The sequence below is a fragment of the Juglans regia genome, chromosome 16 (assembly GCF_001411555.2).
Source record: "Juglans regia cultivar Chandler chromosome 16, Walnut 2.0, whole genome shotgun sequence".
In the NCBI taxonomy this organism is placed as follows: Eukaryota; Viridiplantae; Streptophyta; class Magnoliopsida; order Fagales; family Juglandaceae; genus Juglans; species Juglans regia.
The window spans coordinates 1,705,245-1,724,503 of record NC_049916.1 but is presented as its reverse complement, the minus strand read 5'-3'; the positions used below and the strand labels follow the sequence as shown (position 1 = coordinate 1,724,503).

The following is a 19,259-nucleotide window of genomic DNA, read 5'->3' as shown; positions in this document are numbered from 1 at the left end:
ATATATTAACAGACTAATTGCATGCATGAGATCAGTGTGATCTATTTTTGCATCTGATGACCCTTACAATCTTCGAAGGCTCCTGATCTCCTCATTTTATATATAATATATATTATATATATGTTAGATTTGACCAATCGCCTCCATAATTCCCAAAAACAATTGTGATTTTCAATTAAAAAAAAAAAAAGGAAAAGTTTGAGATTATAATCATGTACATGTTTGCAGATCTAATTAAGCAGCAGCAGCTTCGATGTACATGATCTAATTAAGCATGAGCAGCGGCAAGCGGCCTGTTTGGAATACGACGCCCCGCGCAATGCCCATGAGATCATGACAAGCACCACCCAGACGGTAATACGTCTTGAATTGTCACGTTTCATGTCTCCTCCAAATTAATCATGTATATATACTCATGCATGCTTCGAGAAGCCGCGTCCATTTGTTGTATATGCGCGCGTAGCCAGTTTTCTTCTTGTTTTCGTTATATTTTATGTGCATGCATGCATGTTGCTGAGCTGACGATTCTCTGTCCTTTTTTTCGACAGAAATTATGCTCATCAGAAAGTGAAATACAACGATATATTTTATATATATACATATATATATACAGAGAGAGAGAGAGAGAGAGAGAGAGAGAGAGAGAGAGAGAGAGAGAGCGAGCTAAGCAAGATGAACATTCGAGGCTGCATTGTTCACAGTCCTAATTAATTTTATATATAGTCAGTGATCTCTACATAGTATACAACCAAAAAAAGAAAAAAAAAACAATGCAATCTTATCACTATGTAGAAAACAAAAACAGCTATATAGATAATTAAGGTATATATAAAGCCAACTAAGGAAATTTAATTGTCATTTTGTTAATAAAAATGCTTATGATACAAAGATGCAAACGTCACATTGTCACATACTTCCAAAGACCAACAAAAAAAAAATTATTAAGAGTAATTAGCAGTATCGACCTTTCCCCATTTTCGTCCTTAATTAATAATTAGGACCCACTCAAATTAATTAGATGATCAGAATGAGATCCTTCTAACTATTTATTTTTATTAAAAAATATATTAAAATTAAAATATCAGAGATCGATATATACATGAAGACCAACGGCGTGAATAATAATATTGTGTTTGTTTGCTTTGATCTCCTCACGATTCAGTAGTACTAGTGGGCAATTAATTAATTGCAACAGCAACATACGCTTATAAATTAATAATAAGCTTTTAGATATTAAGTGTCCCGGCCATGCATAATTTATATTTGATTGCATTGTGGCATATTTAAAGAATTAGTTAGCAACTACCATCATCATGCATGTCATGAAGCTAGCTAGCAGCCAAAATTATATATATATATATATATATATATTTTATGGAAACATACTCATTTTATTAATAAACCAAAGTTACAATTGTGACTTATTAATACAAAGAAAAAATTCAGACTATAAGCCAAACTACAAAGTCGGCCTGATGATCATCATGGTCCCATGCATTTAAATAATTAAACATCGAATTATAACTATGATCGATTTCTTGAGCAAAGTCATGTCGACGACTAATATTATATTGGCTTTATAATATATATATATATATATATATAAATCGATATGAGCAAAGGTGGTCATGAATTATTGCATTGTTATATGACAGATCCAGCATTTACATTGTTTTGATTGCACCACTTGGCCGATTATTAATATATATAATACAAATGAGTAATGATATACATTATATTCTTATTCTATTTTGATTATACTAAATAGTATATGATTGCATATTCTTCATTAGTGAATGATATAGAAGTATGCAATAAATATTCATTTAATTGTGATAAATGTGACACGTTATATTTAATGAGATAAAAATAAGATAGTAGTATGATGTATAAAATTTTTCTATATAAATTGATCAAAGGAATCAAGCGGAGTTTACAAGAAATTATATATGAGAGAGAAAGTACGACTACTTCTTCGATCTCTCTTTTACTAAATTTTGATCTTTATTAATTCGTCGATGAAAGATATGTGAGGAATTAATTTTGTTTATCAATGAATTAATAAAGTACTTGAAAAGCCGCGCGCGGAAACCTGATCAGCCGTGGGTCAGACCAATAATTAGTGACTAATGTTAGTTACCATATGCCAAAGCATTAATCACAATATAAATATATACATAGGAATAGTATACATAATGGACGATCAAATCGAAGTATCTCAGATAATATCTATTTAGTATCTACATATTATTTAGTATAATTAAAATATAATGCGAATATAGTGTATGAATAATATTGATCATTTATTTTGATCATATTTAATAATATGTAACACATTCATCACTATTAAATAATAATAAAATATATAATAAATAATCATTTAATGATAATATAATATTTTAATATTATTATTATTTTAAAATTTAAAAAAATTAAATTATTTATTATATTTTGTATGAGAGTTTTTTCTATTTATTTTTATAGATAAAATGAAATTAATTAAGATAAAAATTGAGAATTAAATAAAATATTATTAAAATATATTTTTTAATATTATTTTAATCTAATTAAACAACATGATAAACCATGAAACTAGTGGCCAGCAATGTACCAATCAAAATGCAGTAAACGTACATCATGTCACTGTCTAATCCTTGAAAGATAAACTTGAATTATTGGATCTAGGGAAACGAAAAGTCAATGGATGTAACAACTAGCTAGCTAGCTTGGGTCCTGATCGATGACCGACCATCTTCACCCGTAGCTCAAACTTAATTTTCATGTACAGTACGTAGAAGACATTAATGCATGGATGCATGGGGTCCTTCTAACAAGGTCGGTACCTACGTGTAAACCTAAAATGACATTTTGTTTGCACCGGAGAGAGAGCAGAGCGCGCACACAGGCCACAGAGTCATTTTTCTATTTTTATCATTTTTATTTCCATTTTCGGATCATGGGAAATTGGTAACTGCAGCCACAGCCTCGTCACGTCTTTTACGTTCTAATTATATGCTTCATTCAAATTTAAACTAAAATAAAATGAAAAAAAAAAAAAAAAACTAAAAGAGAGGGGACAGCCGTGAATCGAGGGAAATATAAATTCTTTCAAAAGGCAAAAAATAGTCTCTGAATTCTGAAGGCTGCTCAGAAAATAGGCATCCGTACATCTCGCGAAATTGATAATCAGGAGTCCTTATAATAATAATAATAATAACTTCGTTTCCAAAAAGTGCCCTAAATAATTCTTCTAAATTATCATTCTCATGGACTACACTACATCCGATCGTGGGTTTGGTTGTTCTGTGAATTCCTGACCATTGGTTGGTGGTCGATTGGGACATGGAATTAGGTAACAAAAGTAGTACACGTGTGATTCAATTTCTTCTAGGTACAAATTAGTGAACAAAAAATAGGAGAAGAAGGGTTGAAAAAATACCTCTATATTTAGTTTAATTCAGTTTAATTTTAAATTGAATATAACATTTAAATACATAATTTTTAAATCAACAAATTTATCTCAACTCAAAACTTATTTACACGTGAAACTCATAATTTTCTTCAACTAAACATTACTTTATATACGGAACCCATAATCTTTTTAATTTTCTATAAATATATTTAAATTCGTGTTAACATTTAAATATATCTAAACTTATCTTAGGTGAGTCTTATAAAACTCATTCTACCATCTTAATTTATTATTATTAATAAAAAATTAAACCCAATATTTAAATTTAATCTTTCAACGTATAAAGGAGTGAGCAATAATGTAAATAACGATATAATAATACTAAAACAATTCAATTAATAATACCAACTGTAATATTAATAACTTGATAATACGTTAGACTTACTTTGAAATGACATGATGGGATACATCTTACTTACCTAGTTTGTAATAAAATTCATTATAAAAGTTACATAAAATTTAGTAAACTTGTTGGCCAGAGGTTTGGATTTATTGAGTAAGGTGATAAAAACGACTTAGCTTGAGCTGGAAGTCATAAATTAGCATTAATTATCCTAATCAGATTAATACTCCTGATATAATTAATATTAAAAAAATAATTTATATAAATTTTAAATAGATAAATTTTATATAATAATTAAAAATGAAAATATTTATTTTCATTGATAAGTTGTAAAAAAATTGTAAATGAGCCGTTATTTTATCAATTTTCTTTTCATTTACTGTTGGCCGCATAAAACAGGCGGCAGACTGGCAGGCAGGCAAAGATTAATAATCACTTGTAAACTATTGGCCGCGTATGCCTGTAATGTTGTAATCATCAATAAAAATACCGTAATTATCCTATTTCTTTTTCCTTTTTAATTATTGCCACGTTTTCGTCATTCATAGCGTCAGCCTTTTTCTCTTCACCCAAAATACCCTCCCTCGTAAAATGCCAATTTTCCCATAATAAATCAAGCTTTTTTAATTTCTTTTAATTTTTCAAAAATCTACTGTTTCATCTTGAAGTTCTTGCCTTTTCATCTAAATAAAATAAATAAATAGCACACTATGTTCTAAGTCCTCAGTTTCTCCAAAAAATAAAAAATAAAATTTCCCAGGGATTGGACCCACCATGAGCGGCTGTTGCATGCCGCGTATGGCTACTAACACGTGGCTATCCCGTAAATTCCAATCTGTCACCTCATCACAAATATATTTAATATATATATATATATGTTTGTATAAAATAAAATAAGATAAAGAATGCTGAGGTCGGACCGGGCTAATACTGTAATTACACATCAATAGACGTGAGGACTGGTCCCTACCCTTCTGTCTTCGAAGTCTCTATAAAATCCACGTCTCCTCTCGCTCTCGTTCCCCCTCTCTCTCTCTCTCGTTCTGTACTTTTTTTTTCCCCCTCTTTCTCTTGCATTTGGTTTTTTTTTGTTTATTTTCCGCAGAAGCCGGCGGTTGGTTGGGTTTGGCTCTTCCTTCAACCTCGAAAATCTCTGCACGTGACAGGGAGATTCTCGTTTGCCAACTTGTAAAAAGGAACAACATATAAAGATTTTGTTTTGATTTCTTTTATGTTTTAAACCATAAACACTTCTGTTATTTCTTTGAATGAGTCGAATTTTTATTTACTTTTTACTGAAATCATTCACGGAGCTAGAACAAGAAGATCTGTGAATTCTTGTTACGAAAAAATTGAATATAATGATGTGAAAATCTTCAACTTTCTAATTCCTTATGTCTCTCGTCGGATTTGTAGTTATCCAAATCAGACCTTTTTGTTTGAATTTTAAATTTCATTTCCTATCCACTAATACTATATCGAGTTATAGACATAAAGAACTCAAATCTCTATAGGAGTCATTTAATTTTATACTCTTACCGTAGATTCGGGAACCAACCGTTATTGAATTCTCGGTGAATTTTCGTAAATGTCGACGAGCTCGAGCTCCTTTCTCCAGCTCCGAGCCGGTTCTTCCTGTGCTCTGCCCTCACTTAACAAGCCCTCAAACCAACAACCGAAACTCAATGTAGCTCCGAGAGTTCCGACTACCCGGTTTAATACGCGATGCATTGCGGCGAAGAAGTCGGTGAATGTGACAGACAAGAGGTTCTTCGGGACGCGATTGCGGGCGTCCGGGTTGGAAAGGGTTCAACTTTGGCGGTCGGACGGGCCCGGAAGGTCGCCAAAGCTCAGGGTCGTCGTCCGCTCGGCGTTATCCGCTGTTCCGGAGAAGCCGCTCGGGCTGTATGACCCGTCTTTCGATAAGGACGCGTGTGGGGTCGGTTTCGTCGCGGAGTTATCAGGCGAAAGTAGCCGCAAAACAGTAAGAATATAATTTGTATTATGCATGTATGCACGTTTTGATGGCGGGGGATGCGAAACTGTATAGTTACTGTGCTTTTAGCAATGAATTTTATGTCTGTATATTTGCATGTAATTAGGTTTCTCTGTGGTCTCTCTTTGTATTTAGATTTTTTGCATGTGATTTCTATGAATTGTGCTTTTTGGAGATTTTGCGGTTGTTTTTGTCATCCTTCTTTGCGTGTATGTGTGAGATTTAGTGGGTATCGGTATTAAGGTTGAATATTCCGGATTTGTGGGTGACGGTGAATTTGTGTGTTCTGAGGTTTGTGTTATTGTTGTGTTTTTTTTTTTCGTAGGTTACGGATGCTGTGGAGATGTTAGTACGAATGTCACACAGAGGTGCTTGTGGCTGTGAAACCAACACCGGTGATGGGGCCGGAATTCTTGTCGCTCTTCCTCACGAGTTCTATAATGAGGTTTTCTGTTTTTTTAAAGTTATTTTCTTTTTCGTTTTCCCCTTGTTGGTTTCTGTTTACTTCGACAGGTTTTTCTGTTCAGATAAATGTCTTTTCATGGTAGCGATAATAATAATGCACAAAACTTTTTCTCTGCCTCGGGCCTTCGCTCTTTGCTTTAAAATTTTAAATGGCAGTGGAAGTATTTTCCACCAATAAAGGAGTCTTTTTCTTTTTGTTAAAATCCTGGAAATACTATCTTATCTACGAGAGTAATTTCCCCCCCAAAATTTTATATTTCTTATGAGGGAACATAAATTATAATCCCTCAAATGGATCCTGGGGGACAAATTAGCCTCGAGGAATATTTCTCATATTTCTGGACGATCAAATCGAAGTACCTCAGATATCTGTGGTTCTGTCTTTTTAGTATATCTGTGATTCGTAATTAAAGAAATTGTTCTACCTTAGTTGAGTTCGGTTTTTTTCCTAATATTATTCTTACGTTCGTATTAGGGATAGAAAATTCTGTATCAATTGTTCTTGGGGTGCATTTTTTCAGGTTGCCAAGAATCATGGATTTGAGCTTCCACCACGGAAGGAATATGCAGTTGGCATGTTCTTTTTGCCCAAATCCGAGAGTCGAAGAGAAGAAAGCAAAATTGTATTTACAAAGGTGATTTTTGAGTTCGGAAATTTTGCTTTGTTTGGATTGAGTTTCATTTCCTACTTCTCTTCTTCTCATGCGTGTTTCTTCTACGTTCTTCTCTTTTGACGGAAATTATTGATGTGAAAACCTTTGCTTGTGTTGAAGGTTGCGGAGTCTCTTGGGCATACTGTACTTGGGTGGCGACCTGTGCCAACAGATAACAGAGGATTGGGGAAGTCTGCATTGCAGACAGAACCTGTGGTTGAGCAAGTGTTCCTTAACCCCATTCATGGGTCACATGTTGATTTGGAGCAGCAGGTCGGGTGCCCTCTCTTATATTCTTCAAGTCGGTTATGTTTAATAAAGTGGGAAAGCATGCTTATTTTGCAGTATTGCTAGGATGAGGTTTTCTAAATCAAATCATAGTCTTGCTTGCCAATCACTTTTTCTAACGAAGCATGTCTCCAAGTAGAAAACTTGGAGAAATTAATATGTTAAAAACGATTTGTATGATTCAATGATTCCAACAGTCAAACTAGTAAAATATCTTAATAAATGGAAGAAGCAGGGATTTGATTATTTGTTGTTTAGTTTATTTATTTTTCCTTCTTGTTAATGTTGGAACATTAAGCCCATTTTTGGTTTACACTTATCAAAACGTTTTTCAAAAAAATTTCCAACTTCAATTCAAACAACATCAATCTCAAAAAATTTCTATTTCAGCATTTCATCTGAACATTTGCCTAGATTTCAATGAAAGTAAAACACCAAAATCAAAACTAACTTTTACAATAACCAAAACAAAAACTATTTTAAAAAAACTATATTTAAACAACACTCTACGTATCCGCTTTCACAAACCCCAATATAGAATGTATTAAAAAAAATTATTCAAAATGTCCTATCTGCTCTTACCATAACCAAACGTACCCTAAAATAGCATTCTCCCATTGCTTTCTTCACAGATGTACATATTGAGGAGGCTTTCAATGGTTGCTATACGAGCTGCACTAAACCTTGAACATGGTGGTGCTAAGGATTTCTATATCTGTTCTCTTTCCTCAAGGTGAACTTTTTGAAAGCTCCATGATTTTCCATAGAATCTAGGTAGCATATAATCTAGGTTCTTTGCTTTTTGCAACCAGATTGTTATATCTTTCCCCCTTTTTTGCAGGACCATTGTTTACAAAGGTCAGTTAAGGCCAGATCAGTTGAAGGATTATTATTATGCGGACATTGGCAATGAAAGGTTTACAAGCTACATGGCCCTGGTAAATATATTATCCATCCACTTCTTTTCTCCCTCTACTAACTATACACTCCAACGAACAGCATGGGAACAACCGGTAACTGAAGAGGTGCAAGGTTGAGGAATGAATTCTGAGGTATTGAGATTTGAATGATCTCTTAAGTTCTTCCACTCCCTTGGTTACTGTTTGAATTTGGATGCTGGATTAGACACATTGGGTGAGTTGGTAAGAAAGCTTCATTGTCGAGATATTCATGCTTGCAGAAACACGGTGCAGCGTTCCTTGTGATCGGTTGTTGGGGATGAAAATTTCAATTGAATTGTAGGATGGAAATTGTGTTGGTAAATTAGCTTAGGGTATCCAAGCATTTTAGTGTCATGCAATCTAAGTGCCTGAATAGAATATCATGTGCTGTTTCCAAATCAATTTCTTTTGTGGATATAGTAGATGGGATTGCCCCTGAAAATCTGTTTTCTTTTGATTTATGGTGCAGATACACTCTCGGTTCTCAACAAATACATTTCCCAGTTGGGATCGTGCTCAACCTATGCGTATCTTGGGCCACAATGGAGAAATCAACACACTTAGGGGCAACGTAAACTGGTATGTTTTGGAGAAAGAGTTCTTTATGTTCTTAAGTGCGAGCCTTGTTCAATCAGTTTGATGTGATTGATATACCATGGGCACCATACTTATAAGAAAAAAGTACTAGCAGCCGTTGATTTAGATACTATTTCTTAATTTCTTGTCAAGAATGCTTGTTTATGGCTTAAGTTATTAATGATAATGTCATCTCTCAGAAAGCTCATTTTCTTATCCATTTTTGCCATGCTTGTCGCCAGGTAGCCTGGTAAAGGTTGGTGATGTCATTGAATGTTTGCATTGATTTGATGCAATATATTTGTTCTTGAAGTAAATTAAGAAATAATCTTTAAGAAAGGCCATCTTTTTTATGTGAATCTGCTTGCTTGTTGAGAAATGCAAATGTTAAGTGAATTTTTAGGATATAATAGCTATTCATGCTGCTCAATTAATGACTTCTTGTTCAGGCATGCGGCATCTGGAGAATAGGCAAGACTTCTGGTCCTAAAAGTTATTTATATTGTTGCATTGTATCAGTGTCGGTGCAAGTAATAAATAAGATCTCTTTGAGAATCCACTTGCTATTGAAGTCAAGTTTGTTTATGACCCCATAACCTTGGTCTAAACGTGTCTCCACTGTCCTACTTTCCAACCACCTGCTATCAATTCAAAAAATTTCTAAAACGTATGAAAGAATTAAAAAGTTGTATTGCTGGCTGTTGAAAGTTTATGGTCAAAGCTGATTTTCTTCATTTTTTTTTGTTGAAAAGAATGATGAAAATGTAATGCTGACCCAATTTTACATTGTACTTAGGATGAAGGCACGTGAGGGTTTGTTAAAGTGTGAGGAGCTTGGTCTCTCAAAGAATGAGTTAAAGAAGCTTCTACCTATTGTAGATGCCAGTTCATCTGATTCAGGTGAAGTATTAGCTTGTATCTTGCATCATGTATAAATATGGAGTTATATAAATTTAAATGGTGACAGGCATTATAAGGTTACACAGATCATCTTATCATATACTGACGTGCTTTTTATGATTTTTCCTCTATTAGGAGCTTTGGATGGTGTCCTTGAGCTTCTAGTTCGAGCTGGCAGAAGTCTCCCTGAAGCTATCATGATGATGATTCCTGAAGCATGGCAAAACGACAAGAATATGGATCCTCATCGAAAGGCATTATATGAATACTTCTCTGCTCTGATGGAGCCATGGGATGGACCAGCTCTTATAACATGTAAATAGTTTTTAAAGTTTTTACACCAACTCAAAAGTTTGCTTCATATATCATCTAATTTTCTAGCTTCTTATTTGTGTAAATCATTTGCAGTTACTGATGGCCGCTATCTGGGAGCAACATTGGATCGCAATGGGCTGCGACCTGGTCGTTTCTACGTCACCCACAGTGGACGAGTTATAATGGCCAGTGAAGTTGGTGTAGTAGACATTCCACCTGAAGACGTGTGTAGGAAAGGGAGACTAAACCCTGGCATGATGCTTTTGGTGGATTTTGAAAACCATATTGTTGTTGATGATGAAGCCTTGAAGCAGCAATACTCACTGGAAAGGCCTTATAGCGAGTGGCTTAGAAGGCAAAAAATTGAACTCAAAGACATAGTTGAATCTGTTCAGGAATCTCAAAAGGTCAATCCAGTTGTGGGAGTGATTCCGGTAAGTACTTTATGACTGTTCTCCTTGAGTTTCCTTTGTGGATAATTCTCATTTGGGTTCGTGTACTTTGTAACTTTAGGCATCTGGAGATGATGATGGCTTGGAAAACATGGGAATTCATGGTATATTGGCTCCATTAAAAGCTTTTGGGTGCGTAAATCTGTCCTGCATATGCTGCTGCATCTTTTATTTTCATTTTTTGCACTTCAAAAGGAGTTAATTTTTTCAATTTCTGGCTTCCATATGCAGTTACACTGTTGAAGCCTTGGAAATGTTGTTGCTTCCCATGGCAAAAGATGGTGTAGAAGCCCTTGGATCAATGGGAAATGATACTCCCTTAGCTGTAATGTCTAACAGAGAAAAGCTCACTTTTGAATACTTCAAGCAAATGTTTGCTCAGGTGACAAACCCTCCAATCGATCCCATTCGGGAGAAGATAGTCACCTCAATGGTATGCATGATTGGTCCAGAAGGAGACCTGACGGAAACCACTGAAGAACAGTGTCATCGACTCACACTAAAAGATCCTCTCTTATCCGTTGACGAAATGGAAGCAATAAAAAAGATGAATTATAGAGGTTGGCAAAGCAAGGTTCTGGACATAACTTATTCTAAGGACCGAGGTAGGAATGGACTGGAGGAGACCTTGGATAGGATTTGTGCTGAAGCACATGATGCAATTAAAGAGGGTTATACCTTACTTGTGCTTTCTGATAGAGGTATCACATTTCTATTTTTTATTTGTTCATTTGATTGCTCAAGTTAACTGGATGCATTCAACAGATACTTAATAGAAAACCTTGTTCTGATTTATTTATTTTTCCTGACTGAATAGCTTTCTCACCTAATTGCGTTGCGGTAAGCTCCCTCTTGGCTGTTGGTGCCGTCCATCAACATCTTGTTAATAAGCTTGAGCGCACTCAAGTTGGGTTGATAGTCGAAAGTGCTGAGCCACGTGAAGTGCACCACTTCTGTACGCTTGTTGGGTTTGGTGCAGATGCTATATGCCCATACTTGGCTATCGAAGCCATTTGGAGATTGCAAGTTGATGGAAAGATCCCAACAAAATCAAGTGGTGAATTCCACTCAAAGGAAGAGCTGGTCAGGAAGTACTTCAAAGCAAGCAACTATGGAATGATGAAGGTTCTTGCTAAGATGGGGATATCAACTTTGGCCTCTTACAAGGGTGCTCAGATATTTGAAGCTCTCGGTCTTTCGTCAGAAGTGATAGAGAGGTGCTTTGCAGGCACTCCAAGTAGAGTTGAGGGTGCAACATTTGAGATGCTTGCTTGTGATGCACTTCATCTGCATGAGTTGGCATTTCCCTCTCGGGGTTTTCCTCCCAAAAGTGCTGAAGCTGTAGCACTGCCTAACCCAGGTGATTATCATTGGAGGAAAGGTGGTGAGATTCACCTCAATGATCCTCTTGCAATAGCAAAGCTACAAGAGGCTGCCCGAACCAACAGTGCTGCTGCCTACAAAGAGTACTCCAAGCTTATCCATAAATTGAATAAAGCCTGCAATTTGCGGGGGCTATTAAAATTTAAAGAGGCAAAGGTGAAAGTCCCTTTGAATGAAGTGGAACCTGCCAGTGAGATTGTCAAACGGTTCTGTACTGGGGCCATGAGTTATGGATCCATATCATTGGAGGCTCACACAACCCTGGCTATTGGCATGAATAGAATTGGAGGAAAGTCGAATACAGGTTTGTTTCTTCACCCTGTATAACTTCCACATGGTTTTATTTGAAACTAAGGCACTTTTGTTGATGAGTCTGTCAAGGTTTGCTAAATACCATAAATTTTTGTGATGATTGAATCAGATTGTGGAATGGTTTAATTTTGCATTGCTTACATGTTAAGAGTCTCATTAAGAATTTTCTTTATTTAACTTTCAGAATATCTTACGCATGAATTTTCTTATTTTCTGAAAAAAAAAAAAAACTAAATTCTAGCTTATGATGGGGATTTACTTTTTTAAAATTCAATTAGCTAAAGATGAAAGGTTGTCTATTGCCTATCCTAATGATATATTCAACCGACTAATTCTTGCTTTGATTTTTGCTGCAGGCGAGGGAGGTGAGCAGCCATCTCGTATGGAACCTCTTTCAGATGGTTCCACGAACCCAAAAAGGAGTGCAATTAAGCAGGTTGCGAGTGGAAGATTCGGAGTTTCAAGTTATTATCTTACCAATGCTGATGAATTACAAATAAAAATGGCTCAGGTACCTGTTTGATATTTTACAATTGGAATTCCATTGTTTATATGAACAAGTGGCCAGCACTGGGACGGTCCAAATTTGGTCCTTTCCCTGGCACACTTCCATCGGATCTACTATTGTTTTAATCTGATATAATTATGTTCAGCTCTATATTTCAATTGGAACAGAGGTTCCTCTTGTTTATGGTTCAACATTCATGGCAGATGCTGCTGTGTCTGTAAAGCACCTGTGGATGCCTTCACATCTTTAAATGATACCAACTTTTTGGCATTTGTTGAAGTTAAGTATAGGCTGATTTTGTTAAGTCTCTGTAATTAATATTGCTTGAACTTTGTCCAAATCAATTTGCAGGGTGCGAAGCCTGGCGAAGGAGGCGAACTTCCAGGTTACAAGGTCGTAGGAGAAATTGCGGTCACTAGGAATTCTACTGCTGGGGTGGGACTGATTAGTCCACCACCCCATCATGATATATATTCAATTGAAGACCTTGCCCAATTGATTCATGATCTTAAGGTATGTACAGCTGTTTTTGCACTCACTAGATTGGTTTGTAATGAGCCAAACTTCATGATCTTAAGGTATGTACAGGCTATATCAGGTGTATCCCCTCCCCCTGCTCTCCTGGAAGGACTTATAAGTTGCTTCTTTGTAGAAATTTTCTTGCCTTTCCCCTTCATTTTGTCTGAGTAATGCTTGGCTATGCTTTCTAGAAGGCAAATGGGGTTTGAAATTTGAGTACTCTTTGTTCAATAATTGACTTGTGGGCAATCTGATACCTTACCTTTTGATTTATAGAACTCCAACCCAACTGCTCGAATTAGTGTGAAGTTGGTATCTGAAGCTGGTGTGGGAGTAGTTGCTAGTGGAGTAGTGAAGGGGCATGCCGACCATGTCTTGATCTCAGGTCATGATGGAGGTACAGGGGCCTCTAGATGGACGGGAATCAAGAATGCTGGGCTCCCGTGGGAACTTGGTTTGGCTGAGACTCACCAGACATTGGTTGCTAATGACCTTCGTGGCCGAACAGTTCTCCAGACAGATGGGCAGCTCAAAACGGGAAGAGATGTGGCCATAGCCGCTCTTCTTGGTGCAGAAGAATTTGGCTTCAGCACAGCACCTCTCATTACGCTTGGTTGCATCATGATGCGGAAGTGCCACAAAAATACCTGCCCTGTTGGCATTGCTACTCAGGATCCAGTACTTAGAGAGAAGTTTGCTGGAGAACCAGAACATCTTATTAACTTTTTCTTCATGGTAGCAGAAGAAATGAGGGAAATTATGTCACAGGTAGGATTTCGAACTGTAAATGAGATGGTTGGCCGTTCAGATATGCTTGAAGTTGATAAAGAAGTGACTAAGAACAATGAGAAGCTGGAGAATATTGATCTATCTCTATTACTTAGACCTGCAGCTGAGCTTCGGCCTGAAGCGGCACAGTACTGTATCCAGAAACAGGATCATGGCTTGGACATGGCTTTGGACCAAAAACTTATTCCGATGTCCAAAGCTGCATTAGAAAAGGGTCTTCCTGTTTACATTGAAAATCCAATCTACAATGTGAACCGTGCTGTTGGAACGATGCTTAGCCATGAAGTGACTAAACGCTATCAAATGGCAGGGCTTCCTGCAGATACCATCCATTTCAAATTCACTGGAAGTGCAGGTCAGAGCCTTGGAGCATTCCTCTGCCCTGGAATCACGCTTGAGCTTGAAGGTGACAGCAATGACTATGTTGGTAAAGGATTATCGGGTGGCAAGATTGTAGTTTATCCTCCAAAGGAAAGCATGTTTGATCCCAAAGAAAACATTGTAATAGGTAACGTGGCTCTCTATGGGGCAACGAGTGGAGAGGCATATTTCAATGGGATGGCAGCAGAAAGATTCTGTGTACGTAATTCAGGGGCCAAGGCAGTTGTGGAAGGTATAGGTGATCATGGATGCGAGTATATGACTGGTGGTACCGTTGTTGTGCTTGGAAGAACTGGCAGGAACTTTGCTGCTGGTATGAGTGGTGGTATTGCTTATGTTCTTGATGTGGATGGAAAATTCCATTCTCGATGCAATCTTGAGCTTGTGGATCTTGATAAACTTGAAGAGGAGGATATCATGACTGTTAGAATGATGGTTCAGCAACATCAACGTCACACAAACAGCCAGCTAGCGAAAGAAGTACTTGCTAACTTTGAGAATCTTCTCCCTAAATTCATTAAAGTTTTCCCAAGGGAGTATAAACAGGCTCTTGCAAACATGAAAGCAGAGGAAGCCTCGAAGGAGGCTGTGGAAGGTGCTGGTAAAGAAGCTGAGGAAAAATATGAGGCTGAACTAATCGAAAAAGATGCTTTTGAAGAGCTAAAAAAGTTAGCAGCTGCATCTTTAAATGGGAATTCTAATCAGGTAATGCTCTTTTGATTGTAATTAGCATTAACTTTTACTAGGATTTTTACCTGCTCCCTTCTCCCCTTGCTCTCATACGTGCATGGATGTAAGGAATTTTTTACGTAGTAACATGCACATAAGAAATTTATACTTAGCTGGACCATAAATTGTCTTTCGTACTGTTGATTTAATAATGTTATTCAGAACATATAAAGGTTTGGTTTTTTTTATTCATGATTTTGATGAGGTCAAAAGGAACTAACCTTAAATAAGTGATAGTTTTAGTCCCCAAAATGAACTAACTTTAAATGAGTCTTCTCTTGTACTTCAGCATTTCAGCCATTTTTTATTGGTTGGTTTAGTTTTCTGGTTCACCTCAAAAAAATGATATTTCTTGAACCTGCTAGAACCTTTTTGGAATTTGTGAATTTTTAAGCCTTCATACTTCTTTGTCCTACTATTTTGTGGGGTGGTGGGAAGTAGGGGGTGGGGTCTGGAGTTCACTGGGATACTGCTTTGCTGTTTACTGGTAATTGTTTTATTCGATCTTTAATTCATTTGTTTGATGCGAGTTTTGTGTATATATTATGTAGAAGGCAGAAGAGGTTGAACCATTGAAGAGGCCTACATGCGATACTGATGCTACTAAAGATAAAGGTTTTATTACTTATAATCGTAAGGGCGTTCAATACAGGGATCCCAAGATCCGGATGAATGACTGGAAGGAAGTTATGGAGGAATCAAAACCTGGCGCACTTCTCAAAACTCAGTCTGCACGTTGCATGGATTGCGGTACTCCTTTCTGCCATCAGGTAATTTTCCCAGTTTGGAAACTATATGCAACTATTTGTGTTCATCTATTTAAAGTTTCACGTATAACCCCTAGGGGTTGGCTCAAGTGGTAAAAGCCCTGGGTTTGGGGTATGCTCCCCCCAGGTCTAAGGTTCAAATCCCCTTGGGTGCAAACAATCTCTAGGGGCTATCGGATTGGGAGATTTTTCCCTTGAATTACCCGAGGTGCACTTGTGGGAAACTCCTTGCCGAGGGCCTATGCACCCTCGGGATTTGTCGGGACTCTGTTCCCGGACACAAGGTGCCAATAAAAAAAAAATTTTCACATATACTTATTGATCACTTTAAACTCCCTTTTCATTTGCAGGAGAATTCCGGATGTCCTCTTGGAAACAAAATACCTGAGTTCAATGAGTTAGTGTACCAAAATCGGTGGCGTGAAGCATTAGACCGGCTCCTTGAGACAAATAATTTCCCTGAGTTTACTGGCAGAGTGTGTCCAGCACCTTGTGAAGGTTCTTGTGTACTGGGCATTATTGAGAATCCCGTATCTATCAAGAGTATTGAGTGTGCGATTATAGACAAGGCATTTGAGGAGGGATGGATGGTACCACGGCCTCCCCTCAAGAGAACTAGGTGTGCCTTTTCAAAATCTATTGACAAGAAGTGGTATTTTCTTTCAAGTTTTCTATCTTGTTAAATGAGGAGATTCTTTTTCCTTGACTGGTGGTGCTCTTTGAAATGATTTCTCCTTGATTAAATCGTATGCTGACAGATAGTTTTTGTTGTATTAGCCAGTTAGAATAGTCAACTTTTTGTATAGAGATTCTGTATGGATAAGTGCCTTACTTCCACCGCATGAAAATAATTAAATGTGTATGACTGCAGGAAAAGAGTGGCTGTTGTTGGAAGTGGACCAGCTGGCTTAGCTGCTGCAGATCAGCTAAACAGAATGGGTCACACAGTGAAGGTGTATGAACGTGCCGACAGAATTGGCGGGCTTATGATGTATGGTGTTCCGAATATGAAGGCTGACAAAGTGGATATAATTCAACGGCGAGTGAACCTTATGGCTGAAGAAGGTGTCAATTTTTTGGTTAATGCTAATGTTGGAACTGATCCATTGTACTCTCTTGAACGTTTTCGAAAGGAAAATGATGCTGTTGTTTTGGCTGTTGGAGCCACAAAACCAAGGTAATTAATAGTAGGTGGAAAGATAGAGATTATTGATTTGTATTCTTGTCGTGCATAATCGTTAAGTTTTGTTTAGCTAAACTGATACTTGTAGAACCTTTTCAGAGTTTCTAGTTATTTTTTATGCAGGGACCTTCCCGTACCAGGATTGGAGCTATCAGGAGTCCATTTTGCTATGGAGTTTCTTCATGCAAACACCAAAAGCTTGCTTGACAGCAATTTACAGGATGGCAATTACATTTCTGCCATGGGAAAGAAGGTAGTGGTCATTGGTGGAGGTGACACTGGCACAGATTGCATAGGGACATCTATTCGGCATGGCTGTAGTAGCATCATAAACTTAGAGCTTCTCCCTGAACCACCACAAACCAGGGCGCCAGGCAACCCTTGGCCACAGGTTTTGACTTAATTTTTCCCAATGTTTAGTTTATGGCCAGTGTCAAAGCAGATAATTTTTTCTTTGAGTTTCTATTAATACTGATTGCAACCATTAACTGTGGTATGCTTATTTCTTGCTTTGCTTCTAGAAATCGAATTTTGTTGATGGTCCTCTCATCATTAATATTTGCTCAACCATCTCAGTTATGTGCATATTGTTTACATCAACGTCAATGAATTTTGAATGAGATAATGACCTAACTTTTTTTTATCAATAAATAAGAATTTTATTGATGATAGTAGGCATAACCCAATTTGGGACATATACAAGAGCGATACCTAAGTATGATTATCAAATGAGATAATGACTATTTGAAAGTATTATCATATATGTTGAGATATTCTGTTTTTAGTGTAAATACAAAGAAGGCAGAAAATGAGGTAGTTATACTTGTTGATGCTCGTGTAATTAGTCCTTTCATTTTGTGATTGCAGTGGCCTCGTATATTCCGTGTAGACTATGGTCATCAGGAAGCTGCTTCCAAGTTTGGAAAAGACCCAAGATCTTATGAGGTATTGACCAAGCGGTTTGTGGGAGATGAGAATGGTGCAGTTAAAGGAGTTGAAGTTGTACGTGTCCACTGGGAGAAGGATGCTAGTGGAAAGTTTCAATTCAAGGAAGTTGAGGGCTCTAAGGAGACTATCGAGGCTGACCTTGTCCTGCTAGCCATGGGATTCCTTGGCCCTGAGTCGGTTAGTTTCTTTACTTTGCTATGCCCTAAAATTCCTCTGTAGAATGAAACAAGTGACCAAGTTGAGTTCCTTTCCTGGAGTAAAAGTCTTCGAGGACAAGCAACTTTTGGCTAGTAATATTAGATAAGAATCAAGGAAATGTTGATCCAAGTTATCTTGGGCTGATATTTAGAACTGGATTTGGATGTTTTTTAAACACAGTTGCTCAGTGGTATTCTGCTCTTTGCTTTTCCAGATAATAGCAGAAAAGTTGGGATTGGAGACAGACATTCGATCAAACTTCAAGGCTGAGTATGGCCGTTTCTCAACCAGTGTGGATGGGGTGTTTGCAGCAGGGGATTGCCGGCGTGGCCAGTCCTTGGTGGTATGGGCAATATCTGAAGGCCGGCAAGCCGCTGCACAGGTTGACAAATATCTTGTAAGAGAAGAAAAAGGCCCTGCTGCTAGCCCTTTGATCCGGGATGATCTTACTAAGAGGCATCATGATCTTCCCAGGAGGCAGCAAGACAGCAGCAAATACACTGTAATGAAATAGCTGACCTCAAATTTTCCACCTCACCATTTGAAAGACGATGTGTAGAGAGAAATTATTTGTAAATTGATCTTTCTCATGGTTGCCCACAAGTGATGCTCAACTCCCAGTTCTAGACACAAGGCCAGGGACTTTTGAGCAGGAAGAAGAAGTACGTTTGCTTGAGGTGGCAAGGTTTTGCAGAAAGCAGGAAGTAGCTTCAATAGTAGTAGGGGCCCGGGATAGGTTTTCATATATTATGTTCAATTTCTTTATTTATAGTTGTTTAGAAGTTAAGTTCATGTGGTTGTTACTAAGAAATAATGTACAGTTTGTTTATGTTCAATTTCAGCATGCTTGAATCTGTATTCTAGCTCCGACCTTTTTTTGAGTTGAATAAATTATAATATATTTTTTTTTTTGAGAGATTTTTGCGAATTGTGGAACTGGATCCATCATATATGGTTTTATAAAAAGTCAAAATTCAATTTTAATTGATGTGTCAAGTTATCACGTGTTTTGGTTTGTTCAAATTGACAATTACCTTTTACAATGGAAACAATGTATAATTATTACATCTATAAAAGGATTTTATAAAATTAAACTTACAATTTAACGTATCACGTCAAGTTATATTAATTTGTGAGTTTA

The 19,259-nt window shown here is 37.0% G+C and overlaps 1 protein-coding gene across 3 annotated transcripts; it reads left to right on the top strand.

The window, feature by feature from the left end:
• Positions 1-4,872: 4,872 nt before the first annotated feature.
• On the top strand, positions 4,873-18,986 carry LOC109004582 (glutamate synthase [NADH], amyloplastic-like). Of its 3 annotated transcripts, none has more exons than XM_018983172.2 (22): positions 4,873-5,799; positions 6,137-6,256; positions 6,798-6,911; positions 7,050-7,202; positions 7,850-7,950; positions 8,059-8,155; positions 8,628-8,737; positions 9,531-9,634; positions 9,770-9,949; positions 10,043-10,383; positions 10,463-10,533; positions 10,633-11,102; positions 11,219-12,088; positions 12,453-12,607; positions 12,956-13,117; positions 13,400-14,998; positions 15,577-15,792; positions 16,140-16,408; positions 16,661-16,966; positions 17,096-17,363; positions 17,840-18,097; positions 18,333-18,986. In XM_018983172.2, exons 1-22 carry the CDS (start codon positions 5,404-5,406, stop codon positions 18,630-18,632), a joined length of 6,660 nt encoding a protein of 2,219 aa, XP_018838717.1. In that variant the 5' UTR covers positions 4,873-5,403; the 3' UTR covers positions 18,633-18,986. The 3 variants fall into 3 exon arrangements, with proteins under 3 accessions (XP_018838717.1, XP_018838716.1, XP_035542758.1); XM_018983171.2 differs by having other exon boundaries at positions 4,874-5,799; positions 15,574-15,792; XM_035686865.1 differs by lacking the exons at positions 4,873-5,799; positions 6,137-6,256; positions 6,798-6,911; ... (1 more) ...; positions 7,850-7,950; positions 8,059-8,155 and adding an exon at positions 8,227-8,269 and having other exon boundaries at positions 15,574-15,792.
• The last annotated feature ends 273 nt before the right edge of the window (positions 18,987-19,259 follow it).

Excerpts from the sequence above, each read along its gene's own strand:
- LOC109004582 (XM_018983171.2), top strand. The coding sequence starts at position 5,404 with ATGTCGACGAGCTCGAGCTCCTTTCTCCAGCTCCGAGCCGGTTCTTCC. Across the intron at positions 13,118-13,399 it reads AATTGATTCATGATCTTAAG|AACTCCAACCCAACTGCTCG; the intron begins GTATGTACAGCT and ends TTTGATTTATAG. Across the intron at positions 18,098-18,332 it reads GATTCCTTGGCCCTGAGTCG|ATAATAGCAGAAAAGTTGGG; the intron begins GTTAGTTTCTTT and ends TTGCTTTTCCAG.